Source organism: Paroedura picta, chromosome 10 (assembly GCF_049243985.1).
Source record: "Paroedura picta isolate Pp20150507F chromosome 10, Ppicta_v3.0, whole genome shotgun sequence".
NCBI classification, from domain to species: Eukaryota; Metazoa; Chordata; class Lepidosauria; order Squamata; family Gekkonidae; genus Paroedura; species Paroedura picta.
The window spans coordinates 67573176-67592177 of NC_135378.1; the positions used below are offsets into that span (position 1 = coordinate 67573176).

A 19002-nucleotide genomic window follows, 5' to 3' on the forward strand; every position below is an offset into this window, starting at 1 on the left:
AACGGGCTTCTCTTGTTTGTGCTTAGTGACTGAAGGGGAGGGACTGAAGCCGGGGAAGCCTCTAAACAGAGGCTCGCTGGTGCGTTTATCCCCGCTCGCTCGGAGAAAAAAAAATGGCGATCGCTTCGCCGGAAGATCAGAGGAGAGAACCAGGGGGAGGGACTTTGTAGAAACCGCAACAATGTTAACGCACAGGTCTTTTTCGCTAGTGTTGCAGATTGGTTGCAGGAGTGTATCGCTTTCCGGAGGGTGAATCCACTTTTGGGGATTTCCCTGAAAACGCTACAAGGAAGCGCTTTTTGCAGATCGTTTTCAGGTGTGTGGCAGATTGTCAACGACGTTGTGCATAACGGCAAATCAGTAGCGTTTTCAATTGGCAACCATTGTGCGATTTTGAAGGCGTGCGAAAAGCCCCTCAGAGTTCACAGATTTGCATGTTCAAAAGTGATGCTTTTACTCCATAAATGCCCTGCCAAAACTTCCCTTCATCCAGCTGTCAAACAGAAGGTTTCATAGAGTGTGCTACTCATTGACATTGGTTAGAATACTGAAGAAGGGGACAGCTTTTTTGTTTTTGTTTTTTTGTTTTTACATAGTGGACATAAAGAGAACTTTTTCTCCCTGTCCCATTATTCTCCTGCTTGGGAACACCTAATGAAATTATTGTGAAACCGATTCAGGACAGACAAAAAGAAATACTTCTTTACTAAACAAGTAACTAAATTGTGAAATTCACTTCCCATTGGCAAATTATGACTATGAGCATAGATGAGTTTAAAACAGAGCTAAACAAATTCATGGAAAGGTCCATCAATAGCTATTAACCATGGCTTGTAAAGGGACCCTCTATTCCATATAACCAGTTCTTTCCCCAGCTAATCACTTTCAATGTAGTTGATAACTTGGTGTGAAAAGGGTTAAAACCCGGTTATCCCTGGGATTATTTTTCCACCCACAAATGCAAGTGAAACACAGCAGTCAGACACTCCTCCAATTTACACAAGGCTTTAAAACCTGAAAGAACATAAAAATCAATTTGTTGGTTCTTTTAATGTTGGAAATAATGAATTACACTAGGAAAACTCAGAAACCAGTTCTATTATGTGCATGATAGATGAGAGCAACTATGGGGCAGACTGGGAGAAAGCAGCTAAATTGAACAAGGGTGAAGAGATGTTAAGTTTTTGTTGTTGTTTTGACATCTAAATTTTAGCGTTTTTTTTTAAGTATCCATTAACAGAACACTACAAGAGTAAAGAGTCATCTCTCATGGAGTGTGCAGAGATTCAAATATTTTTAAAGCCAAGATGGGATACTGCATTTAAAAAATGCTTGGTGCTTAATAACTCATGCTTGGTGCTCAATAACCATGAATAGACAGTACTGACCCACAACTCTCCCCATCCTGCCAAGTGGGTATTGTCTTTTTGCAGAAGGGAGATATGGCTGGAGGCAACGTATAACTTGTGCTTATCAGAGAAAAGAATGCTATCACGACCAAATAAAGGAACTACCTGGAGACTGTCTTCTTGGTAGCCCGCATCAATGTCTTTCTCAGTCCCTATCCCCCAGCACACTATCTACTTGAACAAAGCATCATATTATAATATTCTTTGCTCTATGAATAAATTCTCTGTGGTTTTGCCATCCTTTGGGATCAAGATCAAAACAGACTGGGGGCATTTTCTCAGTACTCTTCCCTCTGCATTGCAGAGCCATCAGTATGCCTTTCCGAGATAAAGCTATTTGTTTACTTTGTTTCACACATCATTAACAACACTAATCTGGATAGAATCCCATTTGCTTCTGCTATCTCAGTGGAGTAGTTGATAACACAAGGGTGAAAAGGGGGAATGCTTGTTGAGTAGGCCATGCACGTTGAGCAAAAGAGCCTTCGAATTCCACATACTTTCTCCCTATGAATTATTCTGAGAATCAGAGGAAAAGGCACCCTAGATATTTGCAAGCAATCAAGTGTTCTTGTGAGTTTAATGAAGTCTTTTAAAATACCTATTTGTTGACAGAGAAGATTATCGCTTCAGCAAAAATGCCAGATATTATGCTCTTCTAAAATTACACTGTTTATTAGATTACAAGTTTATTGGGAAAGGTCCCACTTTGCTTATTCAGATACAAAAAGACAATCCTTTATGTTAACCTGGTACCTGGTTAATAATCCAGAATAGTTGGTGAAGTTTTAATCAATAGGAGCTAAAGATAAGAGAAAGTCTCCTTCTGGCCAATAATTGATCTCCTCTTTGGAGAAAGTGAAACTGTTCCAGCTGAGGGAAATGTCAGAAAACAACAAAAACAGTTAAGGAGTTGGAACTAAGAAGAAAATGAAACAATGGCAGAAAGAAAACGCTGGGAATTCCTGGTAGGAGTTAACTGGAACAGGGGCAGGAGGAACAGTCTTGTAGGTTTCCAAAGCCATACTTCTACCATTTGTGGTCACGTCCCACAAGAGCATCACTTCTGTCCTAGTCACTGCCCAAGGAATACTAGTTTCAAAAGTAGTATCATGTTCAAGCATCTGCCACAGAAGGCATTAATCACTGCAGCAGCTGCCAAAAATGGTGACCTTGACTCAATGGTAGCCAATGTGATATGAAGTATTCTGCAGAATCAGATTGCACTCCACATAACTTAGCAGCAGAAACTACAAATGATGCATATATGTGTCTAATAGAGAGAAATAAAAATAGGACTGAAAGTAGACAATAGTGTTTAGGATTCTCCCAATGACCGTTTACGCACTGGGAACTTTACTGCCCCAGCACCAGTTCAGGAGCACAAATCAGGGGCAGGTGAGACGCCATGACTAAAACTCCAGCCTGCAACCCAGCATGAAAGCTCCAGTGCATAAATGGTCAATGTGGTGCTGGTGCCTGTCCTGGTGCCTGCTAAGTGTTTTTAGAAATTAGGTGAGGCTTTTGCCCTGGAGGTTTCTGATTTGCCACTGGAGATTGGATTGCCTATGCAGATTTTTTTTTTAATATTGCTTTGGCAGCTGATGCTACTACAACACAAGGATTGATTGCATCACCCATTTGTGGCTATCTATGCCTCCCGTGGCTGTGCCCACCATGTTGTCTCAGAATCCCAAAGGTGCTCACAGATTTTCAAAGGTTGGAAACCCCTTCTGAGGAGATCTGAAGAGATCTTAAAGAAGTATCACTTCCTGTCATAAGCTGCCACATGACTGGGCCAGGTTTGGCCTAGCCCGTGTCCAAATTAGTGTCAGATTAATCCCAGGACTGGTGGCAGCTACTGAACAACGCCAGGCATAGCTCGGCCCCACCAGCAATCACTGTGTAACTGGACCAGGCTGAGCCCCAGTACAACTTGGCCAGACTTTACCTAGGGAGAGAGTGCTGGGGGAAGGAATGAGGGACAGCTGCAGAAAGGGTGCCAATAAAGGTAGGTTGGCTGTTGGATAGGAAGAAGAGAAGGAAGCAGGGGGCTGCCAGGAAAGGGAAAGGGGAAATAGTAGCAGAAGAGGATACAGGAGAAAATGAGATTTCCACCCTCACCAAATCTCTGCAGGTCCTATGCTCAAAAATTATTATATTGACTTCTGTTGGGATTTTTATTATTTGTTTGCCTTCAGTACAAGGGAACACCTCTATACAAAGTAAAATGCTAATGGTTATTCTTAATGGTGGAGGTTAGCATATCTACATTATAAGAAGTTAAGTATGCAAATGTGATAACCATTGAGGAGCAGGGCAGGTAACATCAATTGATAAAGCAGTCCTAAGTAACATTTAAAGGTAAAGGTATCCCCTGTGCAAGCACCGAGTCATGTCTGACCCTTGGGGTGACGCCCTCCAGCGTTTTCTTGGCAGACTCAATACGGGGTGGTTTGCCAGTGCCTTCCCCAGTCATTACCGTTTTACCCCCCAGCAAGCTGGGTACTCATTTTACCGACCTCGGAAGGATGGAAGGCTGAGTCAACCTTGAGTCGGCTGCTGGGATCGAACTCCCAGCCTCATGGGCAGAGTTTTCAGACGGCTGCCTTACCACTCTGCGCCACAAGAGGCACTTAAGTAACATTTAAAGTATCCTAAAACAGTTAAAACATTTTAGAGTTACCTATTTTGTTGTTGTTAGGTGCGAAGTCGTGTCCAACCCATCGCGACCCCATGGACAATGATCCTCCAGGCCTTCCTGTCCTCTACCATTCCCTGGAGTCCATTTAAGTTTGTACTGACTGCTTCAGTGACTCCATCCAGCCACCTCATTCTCTGTCGTTACAGCTGCCAATTAATTCAATCACTGAGAAGGGTTGCCATTCTTTGGATGGTATCTTTCCTTTTGGTGTTTTCTCTTTTTTTTTTTTTTTTTTTTTTGTTTATTTAAAATTTATTGCAGCTTTCCAGATGCATTTACAAATTTCGACTTTATTGTTGACCATTGCACAGAATTTTTTTGGTATTTTTATTTATTTATTTTTATTTATAATTTGATTTCTAGACCACTGTTCCCAGCGAACTGGCTCGTGGCAGTTTACAACATATATAGAAAACATGGTAACATAAAATCTTAAAAAATAAAATCCCCAAATCTTACCCCAATAAAATACACCTAACAAAGAAGGGCAATGCCAAACAATGTTCAAACTGCTGCACCATTGCACTCATTTCTCATGCTAGCAAAGCTATGCTCAAAATCCAAGCTAGGCTCCAGCAATATGTGAACCAAGAACTTCCAGAAATATAGGCAGGATTTCGAAGAGGCAGAGGAATTAGAGATCAAATTGCCAATATACACTGGATCATGGAGAAAGCTAGGGAGTTCCAGAAAAACATCTACTTCTGCTTCATTGACTATGCTAAAGCCTTTGATTGTGTGGAGCACAACGATTTGTGGCAAGTTCTTAAAGAGATGGGAATACCAGAGCATCTTATTTGTCTCTTGAGAAATCTATATGCAGGTCAAGAAGAAACAGTGAGACCCATTCTGCACAGATTCATTGTAGCAGGAGTGTGGCAAATTGTAATCGCTACTAAAATTCAGTTATGCACAACATCGTACACAATCTGCCACACTCCTGAAACCGATCAGCAAAAAGCGCTTTGTTGTAGCGCTTCCAGGGAAATCTCAAAAGTGGATTCACCCTCTGGAAAGCGATACACTCTTGCAACCAATCTGCAACACTAGCGAAAAAGTTCTGTGCATTACCATTGTTGCGGTTTCAGCAAAGTCCCTCCCCCTGGCTCTCTCCTCTGATCTTCCGGCGAAGCAATTGCCATTTTTTTTTCTCACGGAGAGCAACAAACCGGCGAGCCTTCATTCACCCAGCGAGGCTTCCCCAGCTGCAGTCCCTCCACAGAGCTGTTTTAAGTCACCAAGCACAACACAGCCCCGTTTGCTGGTTTCCTTTATTTTCGGCCGAAAATTGTGCCCGTGCACGGGGGGGAGGAATTTTTTTTTCACTCGGGGGAGCATGGCAACGATGAAATGGCAGCTCACACGCCACCTGCCAGCTAGATGGGTCTCTACGTTGCAACGAATCAACGCAGATTCGTTGCAACGTGTTTGTTTTTTTTAACCTGCCTTAAAAGGAAAGGGGCTTTTCAGGAGCATGATAATGGCCGCCCATTGGCTGTTCATTTGAATGATGGCCAGTGGCGGGACAAAGCACAGAAAAAATCGCGTCCTTTCTAGCGATTTTTGCCGAGACTGGAAACCTGTGCGAAACGATTGAAACGCAACTGGATTCCACTACAAAGGCAGGTATGCATAACGACGAATTCCACTATTTAAAACTGCATTTTTTTCTTTCTGAAACCAATTTGCCACATTGATCCTGGTGCGGAATGGGCCTGAGAATCGCAAATAGAATCACTGGTTCGAAATTGAGAAAGGAGTTCGGCAAGGCTGTATACTGTCGCCTTGCCTATTTAACTTGTATGCAGAGCACATTATGAGAAAGGCGGGGTTAGATGAGTCACAAATTGGGATCAAGATTGCAGGGAGAAATATCAACAACCTCAGATATGCAGATGATACCACTCTAATGGCAGAAAGCGAAGAGGAACTAAAGAGCCTCTTGATGCGGGTGAAGGAGGAGAGTGCAAAAGTTGGCTTGAAACTCAACATCAAGAAAACGAAGATCATGGCATTCAGGCCTCTCAATTCCTGGCAAATAGATGGGGAAGAAATGGAGGTAGTTACAGATTTTATTTCCTGGGATCCAAGATCACTGCAGATGCGGACTGCAGCAAAGAAATTAAAAGATGCTTGCTCCTGGGGAGGAAAGCTATGGCAAATCTAGACAGCATCCTAAAAAGCAGAGCCCTCACCCTGCCAACAAAAGTGTGTTGCTTTTGGTGTTTTCTCTTGATGTTTGAGGAGGATTTTTTCAGGGAGGCCAGCCAGTTTGATGTTCTGGGTGTTATATGCCCATTCTCAGCCATAGGTCTGGTGGAATAGCTCTGTCTTACATGCCGTGTGGAACTGTCGAAGGCCCCACAGGGCCTTGATCTCAGTTGGCAGAGCATTCCACCAGGCCAGGGCCAGGGCTGAGAAAATATTTCTTCAAAGTTTATTCTTCACTGTATTTTGTGATTCCTCTTTTCCTTTTTTTTTTTTTTTTCTGTTATGCCCACATAGTATGCTAATTTATGCAAGAACTGTTTTCTATTTCAGACTATTCAGGAAATGTCTTTGACTTCATAAAATGGAACTGTTTTTCACACCAGCATAATTTAGTTGTAGTGCAGCGTCGAGGGCAAGCTAACACTTCCCTTTCTCTTCACTGTGTAATTAAAAATGCGTCAGCTGCATCTGTCTCTCTTCATATTAATTCCAACAAGTATTGAAATGCGGCACAGGATATCTTTGTCATGTTTCATTGTTTTGAAGCACAAAATGTAGTATTTTTCAATATATATATATATATATATATATATATATATGAATTATTGCTTTAACACATGAAACTAAACAGGAGCAGAATCAAGTCCTGCTAGAACAAGTTAAAGTGTTGGATTTAAATGTTTCCAAGACCTTTCCAAAAATCGGTGGTTTACTACAAAATTAAGTTTTGCTTAGTATTTGATATGTATTTAGTATGCACCATACCTGCAACGTTTATTGACAGATTCTTACAAAGTATTCAACCAAAAACCTGCTCCAAGTCACTCAAAATAAGTGGTATTTGTAATGCACAAAACCAGGAGGGCATGACCCAGAGGAGTCCCAAAGTGGCTTACAAGCACCTTTCCCTTCCTCTCTCCACAACAGGCATCCTGTGATGTAGGTGGGGCTGAGAGAGCTCTAATAGAACTGCTCTACAAGAACAGCCCTAAGAGAACTGTGACTAGCTCAAGGACACCCAGCTCATTGAATGCAGAAGATTGGGAAATCAAACTTGGTTCTCCAGATTAGAGGCCGCCGCTCTTAGCCACTACGCCATACTCTTAAGCCTCTACACTCTTAACCACTACACCAAGTAGAGCTGGGGTTGCCACTTGTTGGTGCCTTCAAAATTTTCTCAGATTGAGAAGATTAAAGATTTTGCATCTTATTGTTACCCATTTTCAATACAAAAAAGTGTCCTGAAGAAACGTTGCACTAACATGACTGTCTCAAAAGATTCTAACTGGTATGCCCCGCATTTGTTCACTGTGCATGTGGAACGGAACTTGGATGCCATCTCCAGATGGGGCCTGAAGGTTTCCTGAAATTAAAACTGATCTCCAGTAGGCAAAGAAAATGGCTACTATGTCATTATATCCCATTAAGGTCCCTCCCCAACTCCTCAGGCTTCACTCCCAAATCTTCAGACATTTCCTACTTGGAGTTGGCAGAACTACTGCTCTTTGTCATGCCGTGCCCTAAAATCAGACTTGGTTCCGCATTCATCCATTTGCATGCCTGTTCAAGACCACTTTGGGGGTTGTTTTCTGAAGCCAGCTCTAACCTCGGTCTCCAGTGACACTTGTTTTTCTCCCTCTTTTCTCTCAGCCCCAAGAAAATCTTGCTTTCCCTGTTCAGTGAACATTGTAAGCTAGCTGGAGCAGGGGTTGATTTGCATCCGGATTCTGTAAAGTTTATTGTGCAGTTCATGTCTTATGGATGAATGTCTGAATTGATCCCATTAGAAGGCATTGTGTTTTGAGTTGATTTTGACAGTTCTATCTGTGGTGTTTGATTCTATAAATACAGGGCATCATTTAATGATGCAGATGCTGAATGATCAACAGTAGTCTTTGTGGTTTATTCTTATCTAGCTGAGGACTAGCTGAGGATAGACATGTTCTTTAAAATTTTTGTTTACTTCTGAAATAGCATCTTTGAGGGAGAAAAATTGCTCTAGGTGGTCATTGTGGTTACATGTAGGTAAAATGCAACAGAGCTCTTAGAAAATTACAAAGAAGCAAAGCTAACCCAGCCATATAATTTAATAAGCAAAACATACCAATTATTGCTAGAAGGAAAAATCAATCTTTTGCATGTCCTAAACCAAATTAGAAATCCCACTGGGGATGAGAAAAATCAGGCAAGTCAACAATTTGTGAGGTCTCTATTATAATTCTGTCTTCAGATGAACGTGTAAAAGTCATGCCTGCACAATGCAAAATGCTGTAGCATGGAACGACCCCAAGACAGCCTTCTCTGTGACAGGAGAATCTACAACAGGGGTGGTCAAACTGTGGCCCTCCAGATGTCCATGGACTACAATTCCCATGATCCGTTGCCAGTGACTGCTGGCAGGGGCTCATGGGAATTATAGTCCATGGACATCTGGAAGGCCCACAGTTTGCCCACCCCTGATCTATAACAACAGCAAAAGGAACTAGGGAGCTTCTCTTCTTCAGAGGATGAAGAGATTCCATTTTTTCCTTTGTGTGATTTCGTGCAGTTATATTTGAATATTTGTTTGTATTTAACTAAGATCTCTTACAGGGGAATAAAACTTCTGTTTAACTCAATGGTTGCATTGCAAGAGTATAATACTGCTGCTTCAGCATCATGTTAGCATTTCATATTCTGTCACATTGATTTTTTTTACCCCCAAACAAAATTTGTTTTGTAGATTAAAAAGGCACAGAGGTTGAATAATTTGTAATTTATGAATGAGTATGACCAAGACCACTTAACTCCTTTTCTCCACTGAAAATGTTGTAGTAGCCTTCCCTTGGTGGATCTCTGTTTCATACACTGTAACACAATCCAGGAAGCATAACAAGCATTAATTCCATGAAAAACAAGATGTGAGAGCTTCCAGTTCATTTGCTTTTCTTTAACTCAATGAGCCTTTTCTCTGAGAACTCTTTGCTGATAGGAATCAAATTTGATTAATTGTATCTGTCTATAACTGGTAGGTCATAGTTACAAAACCATGGGTGACCAGGGAATATATCATTAGAAGCAACCTTATTTTATTGGAATTGCTCACAGTTCAATTAACAAAGATCATATGTGTTCATTTTTCAAAGGGTGAACCTGGTTTCATTGGCCCACAGGGAGAACCTGGATTACCGGGCTTGCCCGGGACAAAAGTATGTATTACATTTTCCCTCTTACTATGTGTACGTTACTTCACATTAAGTTAGTTCAAAATTTAATCCTTAGCTGTCATCAAAAAACTCATCCACTCAATCATTAATGTCACCTTGAATGATACGCATATAGCAAATCTTAAACTGAACGCAAATGATAGAAATATAATTTTAAAATGTCGGGACACTTAAAAACAATGGAAATCCAGAATTAATCATGTCTCAGCTTCTCCAGTTTTGCATGTAAAACTGATTTACACTATACCTGTTCCAGAAGGCAGAACATTTACTCGTCCATTTGGTCCCCAGCATATGCCTCTTTCACTCAGCCTGTATCTGATCCAGCTATTCACTACCAGCAGAAGTGACTGTATCTGAAGAAGTGGGCATGCACACAAAAGCTTATGCCCAAAATTAGACATGCCCAATTAAGATAGCTTAATGTTACTCTGGAAGGTGGTATTTCTCTCTCACTGGATAATATTCAGAACCTGAAAGACTCTTTATTCATTTATTTGTTTGCTAAAAATCCATAGCAACCAGCATAAGAACATTTCCTAACTGCAAGAAGAAACTATGAGAAGTTCTAATATGCAGTACAAATCATCTCCATCTCATCACTCCAGGATTTTTGTGGGATTTTAACATTTATATAGTTGATCTCTTTATTTTTAAAGGCATGTAGTTAAAAATATAATAAATAAAAATAATAATAAATAAATAATAATAATGATGTCCTTGGATTTTCAGGGTTTTTTTTCTTCTTTTATTGAGGAGGACTGAGGCATTTAAACTTCTAGATTACTGTATTGATCATATATATTCTGTTTAGCAAATTAGGAACTAATCTCCCTTTCGTACTGAATTCTGTATTTTCTGCCTCTATTACTTATATTTTTAACTGTTGCCATTCAATTTCATTGTGTGAGACACTAGAATAGTTTAGCTGGCTAATTTAGCAAGCTGCCCCCCTTTTGAAAGCAGGAAGAACAATTCAAAGAGCAGACTCTAAAAAGGATTAAAAACTCCGAAGCAAACATTGTAAAATCAAGATTACAACACCCTTTTATGTTATGCTTTGTGTTTTTATTGACTTCTCAGTGCTTCACAGTGATGCAATATTGCCAACTAAAATGGAAGTAGCAAAGTATCGCTTTTATATTTCCTGAGGTTGGGGTGGAATTGTCGTTGTGCTATGCTTATCAATTGTCGACCTGAAATATATTGTGCTGCTTGATTCTCTTAATCGAGTATAAAATAGTGTGGTTCTGTATGAAAAGCTGCCAGAGTTTTTAATACTTTTGTATCCATGTGTGTGCTGTGGTTTGTGATAGGGTGACAAGGGAGAAGCAGGGCCTCCTGGGAAAGGTGAACGAGGTGAACCGGGAGTTCCAGGGCCAAAGGTTAGTCAGATTTAACTCTGAAAATATGTAGCATGCTTTTAATAAAAAATATCTGGCATAGGAAGCTTTCTGTTTTCATAAGAGAAAGGCTCTGCTAGTGAGGTTAACAAAAACTGGTAGAAATAAATGTCGATGTGATTTATGATGCCTTCCAGAAGAGATTAAATTTGTAGCTGTCATGTCAGGAACTCTTTAAGTAAACTAAAGAATCCAAACCTACAATTATGCTCAAGCTTTTGTATTCATAATTGTGAAATCGAAATCAATAGGACTCATATACAGGTTGCCTTTGAAGGATTGCTGGTCAATGCAATTTTTCAAGTCCAGTGAAAATTAATTGTCACACTGACTTCTAATCTTATCTAAATATTAATTTTCCAATGCATTATTATATACAGGAGAATGTCATTTCTAAACGCTCTAACATAATCACATAATTATTACAGGTTAGCATGGGAGAATTCAAATAATCAAATGTGTACAATGGAAATTCTTTGATACTAAATTCCTGGGTTCATGTGAATGTATGGAGCACTGCAAATAAGTGATAGGCATATGGCTGAATTCACGGTGACAACTTAAATAGCCAGTGCGTATTGGCTTTGCGGCCCATGTCACCCAAGTGCGGACATCCATCACATATTGGCAGTTGCTCTAAACACAGAACTTGGGATGGCATATCAAATGGCAAACCATGGGCACAGCAGTTGCCTATCAGAGGTCCCAGTTGTCTCTCAGAGAAAGATTCTTCAAGAGATTTTCAAAGAACTTCCACAGATCTTCAACAATATGAACTTTCCTTTCAGTCTTCTATAGTGATCATGCAAGTGTGACTTGCACACGTTAATACTAAACCATTTAGTATGTCTGTGACTTTGTTCATGTCAGTTATGTAGATTTAATAGTAGTGGTCATTTTAAGCTAATTCCTTTTATTCATCTCTTTCCTGTCTCTGTCCTCATTTCTCCTATCTATTTGGTATGCCTTTACATGATTCAGGGGAGGTCAGGCGACTCTGGAGCTAGAGGTCCAAAGGGGTCAAAGGTCAGTAAGCAAATGTTGGTTTTATTGGTTTAATATGATATGATATGAACAGTATCATTACACTGAACCATTTTTTGGGAGAAAGGCATTTTTTACATAGAGTGAATAATTTATCATAGAATCTTGCAACCTAGAACTTCACATTGTCGGTTTTCTGTGTCTGAGACACCCATTTCCTGCTTTGCTTCAGAGTTGCCTTTTAGGCTCTAAAATCGTCTTCCTGCTTATATTTCATGGAAATCAGACACCTGTATTCTGCATTTGGCCTGGCAGATGTCAATGTACAAAATCCCCCTCACCTTCTTTGACATTGGTGTTCTTTCTTTCCTGCCTTTCTTTTGCATGCATGTGCCACTTCCCTATTCAGCTCTTCTATCCACCCTGTCTTTCATGTCTCCTTCTCTCCCCTGACTTCCTTGGCCATCTGTTTCTCACTAGCGCATTCCAGTTTCACCATTTTTTTGCCTGTTTCTTCACCTCTTGCCATTCTCGCTTTCTACCTTTTTTATCTCTTCCTATCAATTTCTTACACTTTCCCACTTGTCCTTTCCTGGATTGTCTGTTTTGCCGCCTGCGTATCTGACTTTGAGAGAAACTACTTGCCTCTGTAAAGCAGCTGTGTGTGCATGCCTGCATGTGTGCGCTCATGCGCAGATCCAGGGGTCATCCATTGAATCTGAACAGTGGGAAATTAAGGACAGATGCAAGGAAATACCTCTTCACACAGTGCATAATTAAATTGCAGAAATTCATGGGGATTGTGACTATTAGTGGCTACTAGACATCTAGTATATATTCCCTCCAGTACCAGGGGCAGTACATTTCTTTAGATCAGTTGCTAAGGAGCAGGTGCAAGAAGATACTGTTGTAGTCATCCTACTTATGGTCTCCCTAGAGAGGTGTCTGGTTGGCCACTGTATGACCAGAATCCTAGACCTGATGGGTCTTTGGTCTAATTACATTCTTTATTTCTGATGATGATGATGATATGATGATAAGGAATGATATCAACTCTTACTTCATATGCTTGCCTTATTTCTCTTATATCTCCTCTCATTTGGAAATGGCCCTCTGACTGCATTAGGACCTGTCTTTTCCCCTAGCAGATCAAAGTGGACATTGTCTCTTTCCCCCAGATATGTGAACTTTCTTTAATAAGGCCTTCACCATCCAACCTCAATACAGTGTAAAATACATTTTCTTTCATTGTCAGAAAAAGCAACCTATAATTATTTCTCCTTGCAATTCATGTCTGACTTTCACAGACCTTGCCTTTATCACTCCTCTCACTAGCAGTGTTGTATATTTCAGTTCACTGCTCAGCAGGAATGGCCTTAAATGTTCAAATGTGCTAGCTTAGGCCAAAGTTACTGAATCAAAGTACAGCTAATAGAACTGGAGCAGACTTACTATACAAGCTCAGAATTCCTTGACTTTTCTTTCCTTATGCAAGTGAATTTGAACATAAAGGCGAGGCCTATTCTGTATTGAGATCTTGCATTCCTTGTGAAATACTGCAGAAGTTGCTGACTTTCCATTAGTGCGTTTTACTGTTTACCACCACAGAACCCTGAAAAATGCTCTTTTCAGTCAACAGCCTAGCCATGCTGCTTTCTGTAAAGATTTGTGCAGTAGTTTCATACTTGTCTGGACCTTTAAATGTCACACCTATTGGCTGTTTTGACTTTTATTCAATGGACTGGCATCGATATAGCTGACACTGTCTCTATAGATAAGGCTGCCAGTTCCAGGTTGGGGCTTTCCTGGAAATTTGGGGGGCAGAGCAGGGAGGAAGCTCAGCCAGGTATAATACCATACACTCCACCTTCCAAAACAACCATTTTTTATTTTTTATTTTTTTTTTGTAGAGGAACTGATCTCTGTAGTCTGATCAGTGCTAATTCTGGGAAATCTCCAGGCTTATCCTGGAGGCTGGAAACCATACTTATAGACTTCAGGGGCTAATTGCTTTTCCTATATAATGTTTATGATATGTTAATCACTGTTAACCACCATCATGCCTGTTAACCACTGTTGCTTTCTATTGTATAGGGTGATCCTGGAGACAAAGGCGATTTGGGTGCTGTAGGTCCAAAGGTATGTGCCTACTTTTTAGTTTGGAGTTACTTTTTTGTGTTTCAGTAACACAGGTCTTGTCAGAGCCTATATAACCTGCTAGTGTGTTATGTTATTACACCTTGATCCCTTTGTCCTCTGCCTGGGGATTATTGTGGTCAAGATGGCGTGGCTTAGGACCAAACCAAATTTATGTGGTTTAGGACCAAACCAAACAATTTGCTGAGTGTTCCATGATCCCCGCACATTTTGAATAGCCAGGAAATGGGGTTTTCATTGGGATTGGGATTGTAGTGAAGGATGGCAGAGAGTTTCAAAGCTTCACCCCTACATTTTACTAATCCACAGAAACCACTGTTTGCCCCAGTGGTCAAAAATACAGTTTCATTTGACTTGGCCTATAGTTGCATTTCACCGTATTGCAACTGATGCACTTTTCAAATCCTATAATTGCTGGGGTTTGCTCTAGTCCATAGTAAAGCTGGAACTGTAGTACTTTGACTAATTTGGGCTTTTCCTTATAAATGGAGAAGCTAGTAAATATCCTATAAGAAATAGATGCAGCTTAGTTAAAATTAGGCCAGTCCACTGAATAAGAGCTAAATAAGCTTTTAAATAGTAATAAATACAAATAATTCTTGACCATACTTTATCATATAACACTGTGTGGCTTTGGGAATGGGGTTAATGTGTTACAGGGCCCACCTGGACAAAAGGGTGATCAAGGTGCCACAGAAATCATCGACTACAATGGCAATATCCATGAAGCCTTACAGGTACGTGATCTGAAACACATAAATGCACAAGATAGATTTCTTTCCGCTGTTGGCATATGACAACAGATCATCCTGCTCCAGGAAAACGGATGGAAGCACAATGCGTGCATGCATAGGGTCGTGTCTTACTGACGTTTCACTGGCACAAATGGATCTCCCCCGCCTTCCCTTTTCCCTGGCAGCCCTTTTTGATCTGTGAGGATGCATTGCCAGGAGTAGGAGGACTCTCACAAACAAAAAGGCCTGCAAGTCAAGGCATAGTAGTGAGGTGAACCTAGCAAGCTTTCCTGCCCTTCCTATCTTCTGTCAGTGGAACATCCATAGAATACAGACCATATGCTCTCAAGTCCAATCCCAGTTAAAAATGCCAGCCAGGCTGGAAAAAAGCTTGGACAGTCAATAATGCTGACCCACATGGCTTCTGACTCAGTCGAAGATGGCTTCATGTATTTAAAAATATCCTTAAACAATAATCTGGACTCTTCTTTTGCTACATGCCGAGCTTTCCCTTTGATGGCACCATTCTGTTAAGCTGGTTAGCCTCAAATCTCCAGGTCTTCACTTACATCTGGTGAGAACAGATGAATTCTATAACTGGTTGTGCTGAATTCATTCAAAAATACAAGATACCCTGTTTCCTGGATCAATTCAGACAGCTTATGCAGATATATTTGTGCTGAACAGATAGTTAGTTGTGCTGATGTACACTCTGCCTTCTCCCCCTGTCTCTTCTTCACTCATGTGGCATGCAGAGATTAAAGTCAGATGTCTTCAGCTACGTCCAGTGAGTTATGACATCCAAATGCAGGTTCCTCCGGTAATTAGTTTTTTAAGGTAACTGAACTTTTCCTCCTGGGTTATTTACCCCAGTGCTGACATTGTTCACTAGCAGGTTGATTTCCTGCTTCCCCTCAGGATCATGGGGCATTTGTATTCCTTCTGGGTTTTTCTCCCACTTTTTGCCAAATCTGCTTTGATGGAACATTTTGGGAGAGATTGCAGCACAGCTAGGATAGCTGCTGGGTGGGAGGAAAGTCTGGATTTTCCTGGTGTTGCTTACATGGCAGCTATTTTTCTTTCCCTGGGCCTTGAAATGGCCATTCCTCTCCCCTACCCCATGCAGGCCTGAGGATAGGGGTTTAAAGGATTTTAAAGCTGGCAATTGGTACAAGAGAAAATGGCCTCTGCAGACACTGCGGAAGGGAAAATGTGGGGAAAGCAACTATCTATTAGCCTGTTCCACTCCACTGCCTTGTAATTTTCAGGAATAGCAGAATTTCCACAGGAAAACCTGTTGCAAAGAGCTGGAAATACTTAACTGATATTTAACTGAGAAGGAAACAAACCTTCATTAGTGGCGGCATCTACATTTGGATATCACAGCTAACTGGGGGTCATGAAAGACTTCCATCTTCAGTCTTGTCACGCTATGTGAAGGGAGGAGGGAGGATAAGCATAAGCTGGGCATTAACTGGCCATTACCCTGTCATGAACAATTTTAGGCCTGTTCATGACATATGCATTATTATATTTCTGTTGTTCTTGTTATTTCAATTCAAATAATTACTTCTGAGAAATGAACTGATAAAATAAGAAAAATACATAGCTTCCTCAGCTCATTCAGGAACTCTACACTAGGGCCCTCCAACCTGAGGCCTGTGGGCTTCATGCGGCCCCAACCTCTTTCTGTGCAGCCCTCCAACCTGCTTGTCTGCTGCCATCATCCTCAGTAGGTTAATAATTTTGTTACATTATGGTTTAAGATGTGGTCCTCTTTAGCCACTGGGCACACTAATGCAGCCCCCATGTGCCAAAAGGTTGGAAAACCCTGTTCTACACCTTAACTGTTACAGGGTGAAGATTCAAAAATGGATCTCTCCTCTGCCTAAAGCAGTTATCTTCTTAAAACAAAGGGAGGGAGGAGAATTCTTCTCTTCCTGCTAAAGTTGCGGACATGGTAAATAAGCATGAGGCAATGGCCCCTAAACAAATTTGCATATCTATGAACAGACCACATGACCATCTGCCTGTCCCCACTCTGCAACAAGTGTTAACCCTTTAACTGACAGTCAGTGGGTGATTCTTGCTAAAAGACAAAGTCTAACAAAATGCAACGTCTGGCTGCTGTTTAGCTTCTTTCAGACTTGGCAAACTGTTTCAAATAGAGATTGGCATTGTTCCTCACAAGAAGCCTGTTCTCCTTGACATGTACTTGAAGACTTTGGGAATAAACCACAAAGTAAGGTGGAATTTTGCAAGATGTTGTTTTTGCAGTTCCTTTGGGGGCATTCCTTCTATTTAGTTACAGAAGTCATTGGAGAATAAGTCATTTTCATTCTGTGCCAGATACAAAGAATACAAAGCTTAATAAGGATACTTCACCAGTGAGTGGCTAGTCCAGATGTAGAATAAATTTAGGAACCCAGGAGCACAGGCCACCTTCTCAGTCCAGTGATCCCCTTTAACAGTGTATCATACAAGGGACTGAACATGTGCACAGCAGAGTTTTTTCCTGTACTTTTGTCAAATAGTTTCCCCCCTGCCCAGGGACCACCGCCTCAGCAGTGACAGTTGTTATTCAAGCCAAGTAGAGTTTAAAACATGAATTTGTGTGGCTTCCAAGCTGGCTGCTATGTAAGAAAATAAAAGTCAGTTCCTTGTTTGTGTTCCTTTGAATCAGTACTAGTGACTCTGTGAGAACTTTGCTCTTATGAGAACTATATTTTATAAAGAATATGGAATAAGTGCAAATATAGTATTATAAATCCAATATACAAGGTAAGTATATTAACAGTCTTTAATATGCTATGGACTAATAAATATTTTAATATCTTTTTTGTTGGTAATTACAAGGAGTGAGGTACAAATGCCTAATCGGTTCCCCTCCAAAAAACCTTAAGCAACCTAAATACCTTGTATACAGTCTAGAAGTGATGCAAAGTCCTTATTTGGGCAAAGGATTAGAGATAAAGGATAAACTAGGATGTATTTCATTTTCTTCTTCCAGTGAACTGATTGATAGGACTGTATCCTTGTTTCTGCCTAATAAAGAGTTAGCCCAACATTCTCAAGGTTATAGGCATAAATAAATATGCATAGTACAATTATTTGTAAACACAACTGCACTGCAATGCATGTCATTCTTTCTCATTCCCCTTTTAAATGAAATTAATGTCGCAGAAATGAATCAAATGTCAAAGAAAGCTTCCAAGTTTACAGTCTTATTCTGATATTCTTGATGATCAACTACCATAAATAAAATGAGTTGTGGATGATAATTCACTGTATAGTGACAACCTTAATCAGCACTGTAAATATTGTGTCCTCTGTTTAGTAGTATAATCACAGTGGATGAATACAAATATGAAATAATCTAAATTTTGCTTCTCAGGGCCTGGTTAGGTGTTTATTGAGCTTGTCATGACCAGAATCACTGTCAGGGTCACTGAGTGACTCCTCCCCCTCTGCCATGTGTGGAGTATTATGTTCAAATGTTACTGTTATCAATCACAGTTATGGATTCTTGGTCTTTCACTGAGGCTAAATCAATTAAGTGGCCAATGAATCACCTTGAGTTTGTCTTGATCCAGCCGAAAGCTTGTGATAATTTCAAGACTGCTTTAAAATTCCATTTTTAAAAGAAATCTGTTTTGTTCTCTAACAATACACAAATCATGTATACAGCAAAGCCTGCAAAGTACTTTTATTTAAACCTATTAAATAGTAGTCTTCCAAGGTTCTCTGGTTTAATTAGTTCTTCACGAATGTATTATTTATTCCCCTTTTACAAGCTTAAAACTTTATAGACAGATCTGATATTTTTTCATTCAGACTAAAAGAACAAGATAAATTTCAAGGGATTTAAAACACGAATGAAGAATGTATAATTTGTATTCAACGAACGATCTTCTTTAAACTTTATTTCCCTAAGATGTTGAACTGTTTCTCCCAGACTGCCTTCAAATTCTGTGAAATCCATTATCAAACAAGCAAAGTATTTTATTTCAAACTGCACATCTGGTAACATTGTCTTCTGTTAATACATTTTGCCAACAGAGGATTACCACCCTAACTGTCACGGTAATTCCTATTGCATGACTTATGGTGCTTTGTAGCTGTTTTCTTCTGTGGTGTTGCATGTCCATAACCCTTGTTCTGTAAAATGTGTCTTTGTTCATCAGTTATTGACCC

The 19002-nt window shown here is 40.3% G+C and overlaps 1 protein-coding gene across 3 annotated transcripts in view; it reads left to right on the forward strand.

The window, feature by feature from the left end:
- COL25A1 (collagen type XXV alpha 1 chain) overlaps positions 1–19002 on the forward strand; it is a 317331-nt gene that overhangs the window by 261107 nt on the left and 37222 nt on the right. For all 3 annotated transcript variants that reach the window (XM_077300637.1, XM_077300635.1, XM_077300636.1), the window contains 6 exons: positions 9450–9512; positions 10847–10915; positions 11915–11959; positions 14012–14056; positions 14734–14811; positions 18868–18891. In XM_077300637.1, the coding sequence (XP_077156752.1) occupies positions 9450–9512; positions 10847–10915; positions 11915–11959; positions 14012–14056; positions 14734–14811; positions 18868–18891 (324 nt within the window). The remainder of the gene's footprint in view (positions 1–9449; positions 9513–10846; positions 10916–11914; positions 11960–14011; positions 14057–14733; positions 14812–18867; positions 18892–19002) is intronic.